The sequence below is a fragment of the Acartia tonsa genome, chromosome 8 (assembly GCF_053477335.1).
Source record: "Acartia tonsa isolate MP-2025a chromosome 8, ASM5347733v1, whole genome shotgun sequence".
Lineage (NCBI taxonomy): Eukaryota > Metazoa > Arthropoda > Copepoda > Calanoida > Acartiidae > Acartia > Acartia tonsa.
Genome location: NC_137267.1, coordinates 24,886,827 through 24,904,317, shown reverse-complemented (window position 1 = coordinate 24,904,317; position 17,491 = coordinate 24,886,827). Strand labels below are relative to the sequence as shown.

Here is a 17,491-nt window from a genome sequence, read left to right as displayed (position 1 = left end):
GTGGAGAAAGTAAAGAGAGAGAAAAGCTGGTAATTGGAAAGAATTAGTCTCTTCGCAGAATTTACCAAAGTCAGGGAAAACGGGATAGGTATGTGAGGATAAATAATTTTTACATGGAATGATAAAAACGATTACCACAAAAATTAATATTCTCCACAGTAGTATAATTTTAGCGTTTTCTAAAATCTAACCAAAATTGTGTATAAATGACAATTTCTCTCATTTTGTTAAAAAATATTAATATAATGCCTTCAAAATATAGTTAAAATTATATATCTCCAAAATATACCCCCCCCCCCTGACGAAACAGCATATAGTGACCAAACAAATGACGTCTTACCACACAATTGACCAATGAAAGGCCTGTATACATTTGACCAATAGTAAATTCTATATTGGCCTATCATTGGTTATTTGTATTGTATAACGTCATTTTTTAAAGGACACTATAAACTGTTTCACCCTTGACACAAAATCGAGGGGGATGTAAAAAAGACAAGAGGGGTATTATTCTAATGTCATGAGGTGAATAAACCCCCCTAAATTTCTACATTTCATACATATATAACCTACTCAAAAGTCCCCAATGCGTCCTTTGACGCACGAAGCGCACAAACATTTTTTACATTAATTCTAGGGAAGGTGTAACTTTTAACTCCCTCCTTGGCTATTTTAAGGGGGTGTAGACGCTTATTCATAGTGTGTAGACCACCCCCCCCCCTTATGCACGCCTATGTTTAGAATCATTGCACATAATGCAAAAAAATTTACTTATCTTTATATTTCAAAATTAATCTTCCATATATATGTATGTAACAGAAAACAGAGGAACTAATTAATCCTTCAAAATAAGAGTTTTTTGCAACAATAAAGAAAAGGCCATTTAATCAGGTAACTTCAAATTTAAATTTAAAGAATAAATAAGGTTTATTTCGAGAAGGCATAAAACAGGGTGTGTATAATGATTAGATAGTTCCAATTTGATTTGAATTTTTTTATTTTCAACATAATTCAAAAGATGTGAAATTTTTAGGCAAAGCAAGCATTGTGCTGAGCCATTAGCCTTAAATACTACACATACACCTCAGCTCTCAGGGAGGGGTAAAGTTTTAGTCTGAATCATAATGAATATTACCAAAGAAGGTAAATTGGTACCCACCACTGATTTGTATGGTGGGTGGCATTAATTGTAAAAGCAGATTTAAATAGAAGCTTATAGGGATTCTAGACAATCTGGTTGGTTATCTGTTAGTTGCTTTATAATCCAAGGGGATAGAGCAATATGTTCTATTTTGATAGGATAATGCAATACCTTATACCTGGGTAAAAAGACCATAGAAATAGACTTTAAATAACTTACTTTTCTAATGTTGAATGTTGAACTGTAAATTTAGGAGCCGGATTTCCACAGAGAAACTGGCAACATTCATCCACTAAATCAGCCTGGCAACATATCAACAATATTTAATTTTAGAAGTAGTGAATTGACTCTTTTTTTATAGTGTTTCTTTAAAGCTTGTTTGTCCTGTCATTACATTACGATTAGCTCTTTTCGTTAATTTAAACAGGTTAGAATTGTTCCATATATTTCAAACTTTGCATGCTGATTCCTATAACAGTTAAGTACTAATTTACATTAATATATCGTAGTCATCTGATTCTTTGAATACTGAATCCTATTGCAACAAGGTACAATGTGATAAGCGAAGCATCTCTATAATCAAGTCCTAAAAACGTCAGTATGCCCTTAAACAGTATCACGTATTTAATCAGTTTTGCAACAATTTATTCAGTTCTAACACTCTACAAGTGTTAATGTTCGTTTGTCCTTCCATTTCAGAGCTTTGATTTTATGGATGTTGTCATATTTGTTAATTCTTTAAACTGTGTTTGAAAACCAAAATAAATCAAAAGTTTAAGATATTATATTTTACAGAATAAAAGAGTACTAATGGTTTTTGATAAGCATTGACTATAATAAAATAAGATAAAGATTGTGTGAAAAAGACAATATTGCTGATTCTTCATTAACAAGAGAGACAAAGAATATGGTAATTCTAACATTATTATTCTTTTTAAATAACATTTCTTTCAATAAAATATTATTAACTATTTTCTTTGCCTCATACCTCTACAAAAAAAACCCTAATCCTACGAAAGGCCTAAATTACATAAGTCTTAATCCTCCAATGACCTAAATTACCAAAGACCTAATCCTTCAGGAGACCTTAATAAAATAAAAGGATGACAAATCCTACAGGGAGTAAGGGAGGGGACAATGGATCGAATATTCAATTTTTAGGAGTCTCAGACTTTGGGGACTGGCTTAAAGGGAATGCGCAAGAATTTAGCAGTTTCTGACTGAGTTTGGGGACTTGCGCATGAAATGCCGCTACTCGTTATGTATGTTTTGAATATTGCAGACGGGGAGAAGGGATAAGGGAAGTGGGGGCAAGGGAAATAAACACTCGTTGTGTTCGTTTGGAATGTAGCAGATGGGGAGAAGGGAGGTGGGGGCAAGGGGCAAGGGAAATAAACAGAATAAAAAGGGGCAGTCATATTCTTGCTAGCAGCTGGCCGGGTCCAATAATCTTTTAATATAAAAATCACACCAAAAAACCTCAATACATTTCATCAAAAACAAGTTGTGATTTCACTTTACATGACGCTATGGAAATCTATTATTCAATTAACAATCCCTTTATAATTTCCTACAAATTTATTGGATTAAACTGGATGTCATGCCCTTTCTTTGATAACTCTTATATTGAATTAATTGCCCATTGTCCCCTCCCTTACTCCCTGCAAATCCTAACCTAAATCTGTATAGGGAGCCCTAGCCATGCGGGTCTACTAATTACTTTGTAACCTACCCTACCTTAAGTACACCTTAAGACCTTTTGAAGGATTAGGTCTTTTGTAAGATTAGGTCTATTGTAATTTATTAACTCGGGTTAAAACTAGTTTTGAGTTGAAACCCTAATGAAGTTTGCTTCAAATAAAAATATTTTATCTGTTCAATTGATATCTTTCTTGTCCCTTGTAAGACGATGGTGTTTAGTCGTATCTGCAAATATATTACATTATCAGAATTAATTACAATAAATATAGGCGGAATTGATTGCTCACCTTATTCGATATCTCTATATATTTTGTATATTGTTAAAATGGATATATTATAACTTGGATCTTGGACCATATTTTTATGTTCAATAATAAAGTGAAACATGCAGCGACCAAAAATAAAAATTTTATCCTTTACCCTATCCTCATCCTTTTATATTGGATGAACGAAATGACCAATAAATGTCAATATTAGCAAATCTAAATTGACAACAATTCTTTCCCATATCATAATATCCACTTATATTCTACATCCAATATTGTTGATTTCCTGATATTTACAGATTTCCAATCTCGATTCAGATTCTGTTCTGAAAAAGAAAAATATATAATAAGATATATAAGTTTTCCGGAATTTTAATGTTAGGGGGAGATTTGAAATCTGCATCAAATTTTAAGGATTTTTTGTAAAATTCGTTTTTTGTGTAATTCTTTATCAATAGAAATAGAAGAGTAGAAGAATATTCTGAACCCTTTTTTCGTCAAATCTAAGAGAGAACATTCCTAGCAGACAAAAGTATTGTTTACTTTCGACTCAAGCTGATGTGGATTCTTAAAAAATGATAGACTCACTATTCGATAGTGAGGCAAAATTATTTTTGTGAAAAATCATCCAAAAGCACATTAAAAATCTACAAAAATTAAACAAAGTCATATGTTAATAACCCTCTTAAGATTTTATTTCATTTTTGTAAATTTTTTTATTCGATTTTGGAGGATTTTTCACAAAAATAATTTTGCCTCACCAGCGAGTTGCCAGCCTAACTTTTTTTTTAAGAATCCAACTTTGTTTCAAGCTTTCAAATTGTAAACGAAATTTTTGGGCAATTAATTCTGATTCCGCAAAGCTTTCTACTAAGAAAATATACTGTTAACAGCTGACTTTTATGTATGTATGAAATGAAAAAAAAACATGCCTTCGTAGGAAAATGTGTACATAATTTCAACCAATGAGATCCAATGTAAATTCCGATGCGATTCTCCTATTGGCTCAATCAGACATTCCCTCTCTTTCTTAGTACCTTTATTTCTTTATCTAAAAGCGGAAATGCATTTTAAGTTAATTAATTTTGACCAATAGGATAGGTAGATTTTAAACTACCTGCGCTATAATTGGTTGAATGATGTACGCTATCCAATCAGAGCGCAGATTTTTTAAATCTACCAATCACAGATGCCAAAATTAATTAACTTAAATTGCATTTCCGCTTTTAGATAAAGAATTATAGAAAAAGCAAATTTTTTAAAATATCCTCAAAATTTGTTGCAGATTTCAAATCTCCCCCTAACTTTAAAATTCCGGAAAACTTATATATTTTAATATATAATAAGTCCTTAAAAAGTTGAAGAACTTGGAGAGTAAAACTTGAAAAATATATATTTTCTATAAAATAAATGAGTCAAAATTCTTTGGTTGAATTAAAAGAATGCTAGATCCTTATCTTCCTACTACTTTATTTTTCGTACTAGCGGCTACGCCCCTGTAGGCGTCTAGAGGCACCTAAGAGAAAGAGAAGGGGGGTGGGTCGACTAACACCTCTCCACTAGAAACTTAATTCTTAAAAAGGTAAAGAAGAAAAAATGTTGTGTTTTTTTGGGGGTGTTTTCTCTTGGGAGGATAAAGGTACCCTCCCTCCAAAATATTTTTCACTATAATTGAGAGAACCATATCAAATAAGCGGTTAGCGAGATCTTAATGTACACACACACAAACGCATACAGCCTTAATTCCCTTAATTTGCTTCTACGTTTTTTTTCTTAAAAAAATGAATTAATAATAAAGAGCTTTGCTGTAATCTGTGTCGATCTGTCTATCTGTCCATCTGTCTATCTCAGTTTTACACAATATAATATTACTTATTTGTACAATGTAAACTGTCAACAAGTTTTATTGTGGTGACAAGAATTTTATTTAAAAAGAAGCCAAAATGAATATTCTACAGAGAAAATTCATTTTCTCGGCTGTTTGTAAAAAATTATGTCTAAATTTTTTTTTTGAAAGTTGTCATTATAAAATCATCTATTTTATTATTCAATTTGTCCTTTCATGTGTTAGATTATTCTGATATTTTAGTAGATTATTTTTATATTTTAAGCTTTGCTTCTTATGGATGTTATCATTTTGTTTTTGTAAAGTCTTAGTATAACCCCTCGTTTGATGTGAAAAATCTGCCAAAATGAAAAATTATTTTCGGACACAATGGGAAGGAAAAAAAGAAAATGTTCATAACTTTTGGATTAGGTGAATAATTTTTCTTTTCTATTTTTCTTGGATTTAGTCTTTTTTTCTTTATAAATTGATGGAAAATTGTGCTTTTATTATTACGCAAAAGATAAGTGTTCCTTCATCCTTAGACGAATAAATCCGATGAAATTTCTATCCTAGCTATTTCTATATTCTTTTACTCAATTCTATTAATCTATAAAGACAATGGTGAAAGACAGCTAAAAATATGCAAAATATCTCGATTGATAAAAACGTCCAAAATACGCCAATTTTAAGGGAGGGGGAGCAACATAAAATTATCAACTGCAAATTACTTTATCTTTTAAGCCAAAAAATAATATGATAGAAATGACAATTATATGCTAAATTTTCATCAAAAATCATGACAGACTTACAGACAAATATTAGTGAAAAAGTTTAGAATTCTATGCCAGTTGCTCAATTTGTATTACAAAAACCCAAGGAAGATGATAAAAGTCCCTCCACAGATTATGACGTTATAGAATAGCCAATGAGAGGCCAGTATAAATTTTATACTTGCCTCCCATTGGCTATTCTATCGTATGACGTCATAATCTGTTGAGGGACTTTAATCACCATCAACCCAAGACAAAGATAATAAAAGTACCTGTATCTTGATTGTGAGATTGAGATGATGTAATCTAATAGCACAGAGTAGGGCAGTTCTGTTGTGCCAATTTGTTCCACTTTATCTGGAGTACCAAAATCTGTTCCACCCTAGAGATAGATATAATATAATCTAGTAGTACAGAGTAGGGCAGTTCTGTTGTGCCAATTTGTTCCACTCTATCTGGTATTCCAAAATCTGTTCCACCCTAATGATAGATACAATATAATCTATTAACACAGAATGGAACTGTTCTGTTGTGCCAGGAGAGCCAAAATCTCTACCACCCTAGAGATAGATACAATATAATCTATTAGAACAAAGTAAGGCAGTTCTGTTGTGCCAATTTGTTCTACTTTATCTGGTGTTCCAAAATCTGTTTCACCCTAGAGATAGATAGAATATAATCTAGTGGCACAGAGTAGGGCAGTTCTGTTTGTTCCACTCTATCTGGTGTTCCAAAATCTGTACCACCCTAGAGATAGATAGAATATAATCTAGTGGCACAGAGTAGGGCAGTTCTGTTTGTTCCACTCTATCTGGAGTACCAAAATCTGTACCACCACCCTAGATATAGATACAATAAAATTACGCCAGTTCTGATAAATAATTTTCCCTTTATCTTATATCTACAATTGAATAAATTGATATTTATATGAAAATATATTTATTTTCACATCACTGCGGCTACAGAATACAAATTTTATATTTTCTAAAAAATATTATAAGTTGATTCTATATTTCATAGAAGTCTACATGCAATATACATAAAAGTAGAAGTAGGGTGTTTTATGTATGTTTGTTCATTAATCTTTTACAAACGGCATCATATTATTGGTAATGAGTAAGTCCACCCCCCTCTCAACCTACTAAAAGATATCACTATTTAGGTTTATGATTTTAAAAATTGTTTTAAGCAATCTAATTCTTAAATTGATATATTCATGGTATAAACCTTTGCTTTCATATAAACCAGATAAATACAGACAGAAGAAAATACAAGGTGACTTACAGAGTACCTACACATCTAAAATATCTACAAATATCTGACCAAAAATGATGTTATGTGGAAAAAAGTTAAGGCCCACATAAAAATAAGTCAACCATAAAATCTGACAACCAAATGTCGGGGATTAAGGGATGAGACAATGGCAGACGACAAATCAATCTTTTTTAAAGGCCTCTTTGTGAAAATATCTTACAATCTTTCAAAAGCAGAATTTCGTTCATAAAAATTTGATGATCTATTGTCCCCTCCCTCCTAGCCCAATGTTCAACATAAAACTATAAAAATAAATTACTTCTTTTACAATTTTTGGAAAACACTATAAAACTGGAAGAGTAGAAGCGATATGGAGAGAAAGGAAAATATGGATGACAACATCCATAATAGCGAAGCCTAATAAATCATAATATGTTCAGACAAACGAACGTTAAGAAATGAAAGGTAACAATGAATTTAAAAGGAAGGTTATGGATAAACATTAATGTAGAATAGCTTCACTTTGATAAATCAAATAGACAAAGAAAGAGAGAAATGTGGGGGGGGGGCAAATAAATGAAAATAAATAGTTAAGTAACTATACGGCCCACTCCACATTAAAAAGGCTGAAAGCCTCTAAAGGTTAGGGGCAAAGAAGCTGCTTTATACAAAAGAATGAGGGAATTTAAGTCAAACATAAAAATTAAATCATGTCAAAGTTGTATATTTTTCATTATTGTTGGAGTGGTCCTTAGGTGTTGGTAAATTATCATATTTATTTTCAACGATTTGAAACTTTTTATTTTTGTGAATGTTTTGTTTATCAAAAGTTTATAATAATCCTCAAAAAGCTTTGTTAGTGTAAGACAAAATTGTCCTTGTTTGAAAGTTATCCACCAAATTTTTGGTGGGTGGTTTCCAGCAAAGTGCCTATCGTCCACTGAACCTCCACCTATTATTTTTAAATAAATCTAATTGAAAATAAGATGAGGGTTAGTTTTTATTGTGCTATTGTTTTATTATAGGTCAGGTTAGAATAAATTGGGTAGAGTGGACACAAAACGGCGAATGTTACAAAAAAGCGAAATCACAAAACGGTGAATGTTACAAAAAATGCGAAATTACTAAACGGCGAAAATGGCGAAAAATAATATAATATAATAATAATATAAAATCAAAAATAAAATTTTTTTCCAAATTTTAAAAGAAAATCTTCCATTTTTAGTAACGGCTAAATCATGGAAGTTGCAACGTTCATTCCCTCGAACAAAGGTGAAAACATACATGTAGGGGCTGCCATTTTCAATATAAGAAGAGTATTTACACCAATATTGGTCTTAAGCATTGCCTTCCTATGAAGGAGTTCCTATTTGGAAACCGTGACACTGTATAATATTCACTTGTTTTTGTAATTCATAAATTGTCCATAGATTCAATGTATAATTCATTCGTTTTCTTTTTGTTTGAATTAATACATTATATAAATACATAATTATATTTTTGTAACAGTTGCCGTTTTGTAACATTTGCCGTTTTGTGATTTCGCCGTTATGAAATTCGCCGTTTTGTATCCACCCCCTTTGGGTACCTAATGTATATGCCTTGCAGAGAAAAAAGGCATAAGGGGTCACCTTACCATTTATACAAAAAAAAATAAAGTTAGGGGGGTTGGATATCTATGGTCGCTAGCAACTTGGAGGAAAAGCCACAGTTTTTGTTGTCAATTTTTCATAAACCATAATCTCTAAGCATCATGAATACACTTTTTCATAAAATATCACTAAATTAATTTTGAAACAAGGAAGACAATATCAACATATGTAAGGAACTCTCTGAAAAGTAAAATGTTTTTAAAATGCCTGAATTTAAATACAGCTTGAAATAAGCAAAGCGTTTGATAATTAAACCTCATGAATCCATTGACAAAAAAAAATGAATTCTATTGTTTAAATCAAAACGATGTCTATCCGTATGTCTGTAGCAAAATTAACTGACGGAATAAATGGGATATGCTATTCAAGAAATCTTCCAGGGTGATGTAATAGTTTAGTAGCTTCCACGAGAATTGCGGGTCAGCTTGTATTGTAACATAGAATACAATCAGCCGTGCGCGAAGCTTACCAATCTAAGATTGGCCAAAGGATTCTCACTTCCAGTCTCCGTGTGCATCTGAGTCCTAACTTCACAGAATCATGGCTACAACAACAACAATAAAAAGGGGGAAGTTTACACTCCCGCTTATGAGTAATGTATTATTTATTATTTATTTATTGTTGTGTATTGCATAAAAATTTTTCATTTCCTATCCAGCGTCAAAATGATAATGTGCAAAGGCTCATAAAAACCTAGATTGTACTTAAAACATTAGGTAGACGAATATAATCTATTTGCATGGTAGCTGCACTATAAAATATAGAATCTTTTTCCCTATCTGAAAAGTGAACACATGAATTGTAATTGAACACACTACAATCACGAAATATGATATTACTATTTGATTGAAGGTAATTGGGCAGGAAAAAAAACTAAATTACATTTACTTAGTAAATGAAATTGGTCTAGCTAAAGTAAGTTGTAAAAGCTATTATTAGCTAAGGGTATGTTCGTTCGTAGATTAAGCTTATCGCATTTTAAATTGTTGTATCTTTTTACACCTTGCATTAAGAATCCAGTTTAAAAGTTTACCAACAAAAGTTTGCTATAGAGAATCTTCGCAATTTGTACGTTTTAACATTATAGAAGAAGGGACTGACATATCCATTGTAAAAGAGAAGCATCGCTCCTAAAAACTTACTGGCAAATAGGTTGTAACTCCATTTTGTGTGAGGTGTAGCTCTCTACCATGAACAACTAAGCCAACCTAAAATAATAATTTTGTGTGAGGTGTAGCTCTCTACCATGAACAACTAAGCCAACCTAAAATAATAATTCTGTGTGAGGTGTAGCTCTCTACCATGAACAACTAAGCCAACCTAAAATAATAATTTTGTGTGAGGTGTAGCTCTCTACCATGAACAACTAAGCCAACCTAAAACAATAATTCTGTATGAGGTGTAGCTCTCTACCATGTACAACTAAGCCAACCTAAAACAATAATTCTGTGTGAGGTGTAGCTCTCTACCATGAACAACTAGGCCAACCTAAAATAATAATTTTGTGTGAGGTGTAGCTCTCTACCATGAACAACTAAGCCAACCTAAAATAATAATTTTGTGTGAGGTGCAGCTCTCTACCATGAACAACAAGGCCAACCTAAAATAATAATTTTGTGTGAGGTGTAGCTCTCTACCATGAACAACTAAGCCAACCTAAAATAATAATTTTGTGTGAGGTGCAGCTCTCTACCATGAACAACTAAGCCAACCTAAAATAATAATTTTGTGTGAGGTGTAGCTCTCTACCATGAACAACAAGGCCAACCTAAAATAATAATTTTGTGTGAGGTGTAGCTCTCTACCATAAACAACTAAGCCAACCTAAAATAATAATTTTGTGTGAGGTGTAGCTCTCTACCATGGACAACTAAGCCAACCTAAAATAATAATTTTGTGTGAGGTGTAGCTCTCTACCATGAACAACTAAGCCAACCTAAAATAATAATTTTGTGTGAGGTGTAGCTCTCTACCATGAACAACTAAGCCAACCTAAAATAATAGTTTTTTTTTGTCATGAACGTTTAGGAGGAAAGGTAAAGGTGTGATTATTACCCCCCTCCCCCCACCCAAAAAAAATATCTTCTTCCCCCTCTCCTTCGTAAACTTGTATACCAAAAACTTTTCAAAACACATCAAAAAAATTCGCGCCATGGTTCAAAGCACTACATTGTATCAAATCAGGTAAATTTTTTACCATTTCATGAAAAATGTAGGTTTATACCTCACATGCTTAAATAAAAACCAAACTTTAAATATCTAATTTCAAAATCAACAAAAAAAAATTTTAAAAAATTATTGTTTTGATCATTTCGTGCATACGTCGATCTGTCAATCCATGCAAATTTCTCTAAACCTTGGAATAAGATTCCATGAGGTCAATATGTCCATTTAACACATTTATTTTTCAATAAGTGTAACTGACAAAGATAGACGAATAAATTGGGTTGTATTTTAGTTTCATTACTGATAAAATGCAAAAACAATTACTCATATGATGCAGGGGTCTAAAGGGATAAGACAAAAACTGATAAATTGATGTACATCCCCATTGATGATACACAAAAATACCTATTCTGTAGTGTCTTAACCATAACACTTTGGTTAAGTGTGACTTCCGAATTTGCGGGAAGTTCTAGAGATCTTAGTCTTACGGACAAAACCCCCAACACCAGGAACCATCAAGTTTCAACAGCAGGTTTGAGTATAGATTTATTGACACAAACTATTTCAAAGTCCTGAAATTACAAAATCAATTAATACAAAATTCCAGTTTTTTATCCACACAATATTATTTGCTTTTTAAAAATCTTTTTTTTCTACGGTTAAAGAATCTTTGGGTACTTTGGCTTTAAAGGAAAATTATTTGGTTTAATAGATCATTGTTAAATGCATAAATATAAGCACATAAAAATTACTAAAATATAATATTTGAATCATAATAAAGTTTCACGTGTAGCTGGCTAAAGCCTTTAAACTTAATAAATCCGTCCTATATGCCATACAACTATTTATAAATGAAGAAATAACTACCTGAAGTTCTTATGGTTTAAGCACCTGGCATACTAGGGTTATTCACGCACTATGAGACCAATGATAGGCCCGACTCAATTCTCCGAAATCTTTATCCACACACATATAATTCAAAAAGTAACGTGGAGAGACCCAAACATAAACAATATTCAAATGCCGCGACTCTTTAGGAAAAGGAAAGTTAAACAAAGACGACATTTTTTCTGGATTGGAATTATAGAATAAGGAAATTAATTTCGATCTTGATAAACACAAAGCTTCCTCGAAAAGAGGTTAAGACATGTAGATTACATTTCGTGTTTGAAAAGTTTAGACACTCAACTTAATGAACCAACCGATAAAATTAAATAAAAGTTCCCAAACTTTGGTGGACTACTGTAATAAACAGCCCAATGTCCCCTCCCTCCCTGCATTTGATGGCACTTAATTAGTTTTAACGACCGTTGTAACTACATAATGACTATTACTTTTCAGTGCAATAATACACTTTAAGTAGCAAAGCTACTCTGTTTAATATTTCTATATGCAAGTCTGTCCGGCCACGTTTTGAGAGCCACTTGCTATTCTCAAACGCTATTCAAGATACGCTGTTGAAATTTTTTTGACAACATTTCCTATACAATTAAATATACGGTATATAATTAGAAGAACGTACATATCTCGGTTGCTATTAAAGATACACTGCTGGATTTTTTTTGTGAAGATTCCCCTTACCATTGAACATCCAATGTTCTATTGTAAATACGTTTTAACAAAATATTGGATGTACCTTTTCTTCCAAAAAAAGTTTTGTATAATTAAATTAAAAATTTGATGAACAAATTTTAAAATACAATGTATTTAGCATTTGGAAATTTGTGAAAATTGAATTGAAATATTTGTCAAACATTCTGACATGTAGACATTCATATTCGTTTTCTATGCATGTTGAACCCAGTAAAAGTGTCTGACTGTGACGCCAGAAAAAAATAACAATTAACCAATGAGAAACCGCTATATATTTTACCATTGGTCAATTACAGTAAATACTGGCTTCTCATTGGTTAATTGTTATCTTTTTCTGACGTCATAGTTCGACACTTTTACGAGGTTCATGCATGTTCATAATTTTATTAAAGTAACAGGATGTCTATCTTTGTGTGTGTGGCCGTATGTGTGTAGCAAGGATCTCGCTAACAGTTCTTCTTTACATTGAAGCTTTTTTTATGTTTAGGGAAAGTTAAAACTATTTTGGGGGAGGATAATTCTATCCTCTACCATAAGACGACCAACCTTTTGACTGCACGACCTTTAGCTGAGAAGTCCTAACTGTGCATGGTAATGAGATTTGGGTCTAGGCATTCCCGTGACTCTAATTATTTATGTCGCGCATCTGACATAGAAGCAGTCTTAACGCGGGTTACTTCTAGTTCTATCAACCCTAGAGAAATCGCCTCAAGAAAAAAAAATGCGCTTCCCCAAAACAAAATTTGTATTTCTTTTTCTTTAAAAAACCAAAATTGAAAATTAAGGGCCGACTTACCCCTAAAGATCTCTGCTGGACCAATTTGGTTATTCTACTATGCTTTTCAGAGAATTAAAGGAATTTTAACGTATTGATCACTCCCTTAAATCCATGATAAAAAGCATTGTGGATTTTCGCCCAATCTAACAAAAATAAATGATCCAACAAAGTTCTCAATTTCAGATAGGTTTTGTATTAACAAGGGAAACTTTTTTATAGCAACAGCTAATTTTTAAAAAAATAGTATAAAAGGGTTGATTTTGAACGAATAATTAACAACATGTTTCATAAGCAAATATTATTTTTGTTAATTTTTTTTCGTTACAACCAACTGTTGTATGTTCTACATATATATTATATATAGGATAGTTTTTCTCAAAAATATGTTTGTTATGAAAACGTGACGGTACAATTGTGCATATATGTATGACTGAATGATATTATTATATTTGACAATTTGGCACTTCTTACTCAATGCTTTTTCTTTGTTTTTCCTATTTTTATGCGCTGATCCCGAGTTACTTATTATCATGTTGTGCTATCTTTTTACATATATAAAAATAACAAGATGTCTGTCTCTGTGTCTCTGATCAGCTCACTAACCACTGAACCGATTTGATTCTCCTTTACAACATAGCTTCTCATGGCTTCTGAACTTTATAACTGAAGTTTATTATTGTTTTGGGGGAGTGTACCCCCCCCCCTCCCTCGAAAAATGAGGGGGTTGGGTCGAATTTAACCCCCACTACTAGAGACCTCTAAGGACGTTACAATGGTCAAAATCTCGTTATTCAAAATTATGACCACTGTTACACTAAAAGGTGTCATATATAATGGAAAGGTATGAAATTATGGGACCTATTTACAAATATTAAATAAATTATTTGTCAAAATATTCCTTCAAAGTGAAGCTGAATAATATTTGCATTTCAAAATTCATGCTTAATCAGAAACAGCGGGATTATATCATAAAATAAAAACCATTCAAAATTATTCTGTGTTTATCCTTCTATCAGAACTGCCCAGCTGTTGGTTAGTCTGTCTGCCTTTACTGCCCTAGAGAAAACTTGATTCTTTGACTGCAGTTTTCTCTACTTTACCGACTATACCGTCCATCCAAAAGATCTATAGCTTAGATGTATATAGTATAGACAACTACGTCCCTTCCTTTTTCAACGACCTTCTTCGTCTGCTTCTAAGTTATTTTCTGCTATTTGGCTGTGTTAATATAATTTCCAATGACCCAATAGAAAGGTTGCACAAAGTAGTTGCGATGTGGAGATACAGTTATTTTGCCCTTTCTCTCTCTAGTGTTTTACTCTAATGTCCATCCATTTGTACAGCTTGGTGGAATTAAAATTAACTATTCCTCTACTTTAAATTTTTCTTAAATATTTGCCTGTTCTGATTACTCCCTCAATTTTAACTAGATAGAGAGGGGACAATGGACTGTTTATTACACTAGTCCCTAATGTTTTATAATAACGTTTTCTCATTCGTTGGCTTATCAAGTTTGGGGACTGAGTTTTAATTGGTTGGCTCATTAAGTAAAGTGTTCAAACGTTTCAATCACTAATGTTAATCTACTGAAAGGGTAATTTTGTGTGTCAACATTGGGGATGTACATCAATTTATCGGCAATTGTCTTATCCTATTAGATCCCTGATTCTAATGCATATTTAAGTATGAAAATCCTATAATGCCATTACCCAAGTTGGGAAAAATAATATAGAAATATTTTCGTTCATTACCCTTTTATAAGTAGGGCTTTTTTATTCAATCCGTTCATAAGATTTTTCAAAGGTAAAATATGTCTAAAATAATTTGTGTAGATTCCCACGATAAATCAGTATCAACTCTGTAGTATCAACTCTGTGACTGACTTACAGTCCGTCTATTCAGTATTTAGTGTTATTTAATTATAAGCTTTGATCCTTCGAACTATTCTTGTTCTTAGTATTGCAGTAATTAAATTAGAATACATAACTTAGAAAGTGGTGGAATGCCTAAGCCCATGAACAGACAAAGCTTATACCCATGCTCAAACAAAGGGTTTTAAGACATTAGGCCTTTTTGTCGTTCCTAAAACCAGTTTTTTAGCCCAGAGATGCTGAAGGTACGGGCTAAAAAAAACTGGCTGTAATGTTATGATTGTACATTTTATATCCGCGGAAAGCTGTTTATACGAGAATATATCTTCTTTCGTATTTTCTATTTGATTAGATAAATAAAATATAAATGAAATTCCTATATTGAATGATTGTTCAAAAGGTTGACAAAAGACTTGTTGAAACAGAAGTTATTTGAAATAGAATAAAACTATTTTCTGTCGAACCTTTGAAGTCTTTACTAGGATGTTCGATCCTTACTGAAAAAAATTATTATTTATCGCATCATTTAATAGACAGCTTTTCGTGGATTTATTATTATTGTAATAAATATAAATTATAAGGTTAAAGTCAGTTTTGGAAACCACAAGAGGTCGAAGTTCTAGGATAACAAAACTGGAATAAATTTTATGACTTTCATATTAATATTCGTAATAAATTATCTGTAATTGGTTGCTATACATCATTTTTCAGTATGGCAGTATCCACAATTTTCTTTATAGTATTATGATGTATCTTTAAGGGGGTGGGGAGGGGGCTATTTATTTATTGTCTTGTCGCTAATGCAGATTATAGTTAATGGAGGAAAAAATTTAACATTGTTATTTTGTACAACCCAATCAAATCAATATTACCAATACCCAACCCCAATAACGAATGGCAAAAACTGACACTACTTAAATATTATCGGCGTTATTTGAATAACTTCATTATTTATGTCGACAAAGTAGCATTTTATAAGGCCTGCTTCATTAATCATTTGTTGTTGTTTTCTAGGCACAATGTTTAAAGTATGTTGAACTATGTAAAACTTGAAATTTTTATTGTATTCTATTATTCATACTTTTAGTACATCTATTTATGTATATTTCAGGGATCTTAGGGGATAAGAAAATTACGCTGATAAATTAATGTACACCCACAAATACGAAAAATAAAATTGCCTCTTCCGTAGATTATATTATTTGGTTGAAAAGTTTAGACACTAGGTTTTAACTTTTATTACAAATAATGAAAGAACTTGTTTATAAAGCTTTGGATACCAAGGTTATTTAGTGTTCAATGTCCCCTTCCTCTCTGTATCTATCTATATTTAACCCTAAGGGTTTCCACCATGTCAGTTTGACTGTTCCAAAAGATCTCACTAACTGTTTTGTACTGGATAAGTTTTGTTTTACTATTCAGATAAAGGGAGGGAAGGTCAAATAACCCAAAAATGAATAAACTCTAGAAAATATCAATAACCCCCCCCCCAAAAAAAAAAAAAGTTGATTCGCTTCAAACATGAAAGTACCTACCAGCCATAATTGTGATTCTGTTGATATATCCTTCAGCAGATTATACAGGTGCAACTGAAATAATTAATTTTAATTAATAAACATAGTAATCAACAAGGAAAGTTTGTATTTAATTGCTTTTTTTGTAATGAAAAAAAAAGATTGTATTTAACAAGGATTTCCAAGTGGGGGAAGGTAAAGAGGTATTTACCCCCTCTGTCTAAACAAAGTTCATAAAAATGACGAGAAAGCATTAAAAAATCGAATTCTTCATAGTAAAAATGTAAGTATTTTTTTTTCTCCAAAAAGTCATGTTAATAGGGGTTGATAAAAAAATTATCAAAGATAAAAAATTATAAAAAAAGGAGCCTGGTGTATTTTTATGTTCCTGAACATTGTATTTAAAAAACAAGATAGAAAAAAATAGCATTAAAGTAGAACAGACAGACAGACACGTTTTTTTGTGAAGTAGATCTCTTATAAAAAAAATACAATGTTATTAATGTAAAATAAAGTACATACTTAGGTAATGAAATTAGTAAAATATATGCTTATGCAGGTAAAAACATAGAAACATGCAAGAAAATAAAAGAATTAGGGCGTTGGCTTTTTTGGGAATATATGCTATTCTATGATAATATATTGTCCGTAAATTTAACATTTAATTTTTACATAGAAAGAAATACATAACAAACAAGAAAGTTAGAAAAACAGAACTCATTAAAAGTATGTTTTTCCTTAAGGAGAGGGGAGGGGGCGATACTTTAATAGGTACTATAAAAAAAACAAAAAAATTTAAGAGCCGTTAACTAATCAAAAATAAAGCAAACTACTTTCTGTTTGTTGCGCTACCATAGAACCTAATTGTGCTTATTTGTTAATATATTATGTCATAAAGAAAACATGTAAACAAGGTATTTAGTACATTAGTATATTAAAACAAACAAAGACAAACTT

General features: G+C 31.7%; 1 protein-coding gene across 2 annotated transcripts in view; it reads right to left on the bottom strand.

Annotated features, from left to right (window-relative positions):
• Positions 1-1,331: 1,331 nt before the first annotated feature.
• LOC145325465 (desumoylating isopeptidase 1-like) overlaps positions 1,332-17,491 on the bottom strand; it is an 18,804-nt gene continuing 2,644 nt past the window's right edge. For both annotated transcript variants that reach the window (XM_080168450.1, XM_080168449.1), the window contains exons 3-7: positions 16,556-16,609; positions 9,755-9,820; positions 5,979-6,088; positions 3,398-3,434; positions 1,332-1,446 (exon numbers count right to left, since the gene is read on the bottom strand). In XM_080168450.1, the coding sequence (XP_080024576.1) occupies positions 1,357-1,446; positions 3,398-3,434; positions 5,979-6,088; positions 9,755-9,820; positions 16,556-16,609 (357 nt within the window). In that variant the 3' untranslated portion in view covers positions 1,332-1,356. The remainder of the gene's footprint in view (positions 1,447-3,397; positions 3,435-5,978; positions 6,089-9,754; positions 9,821-16,555; positions 16,610-17,491) is intronic.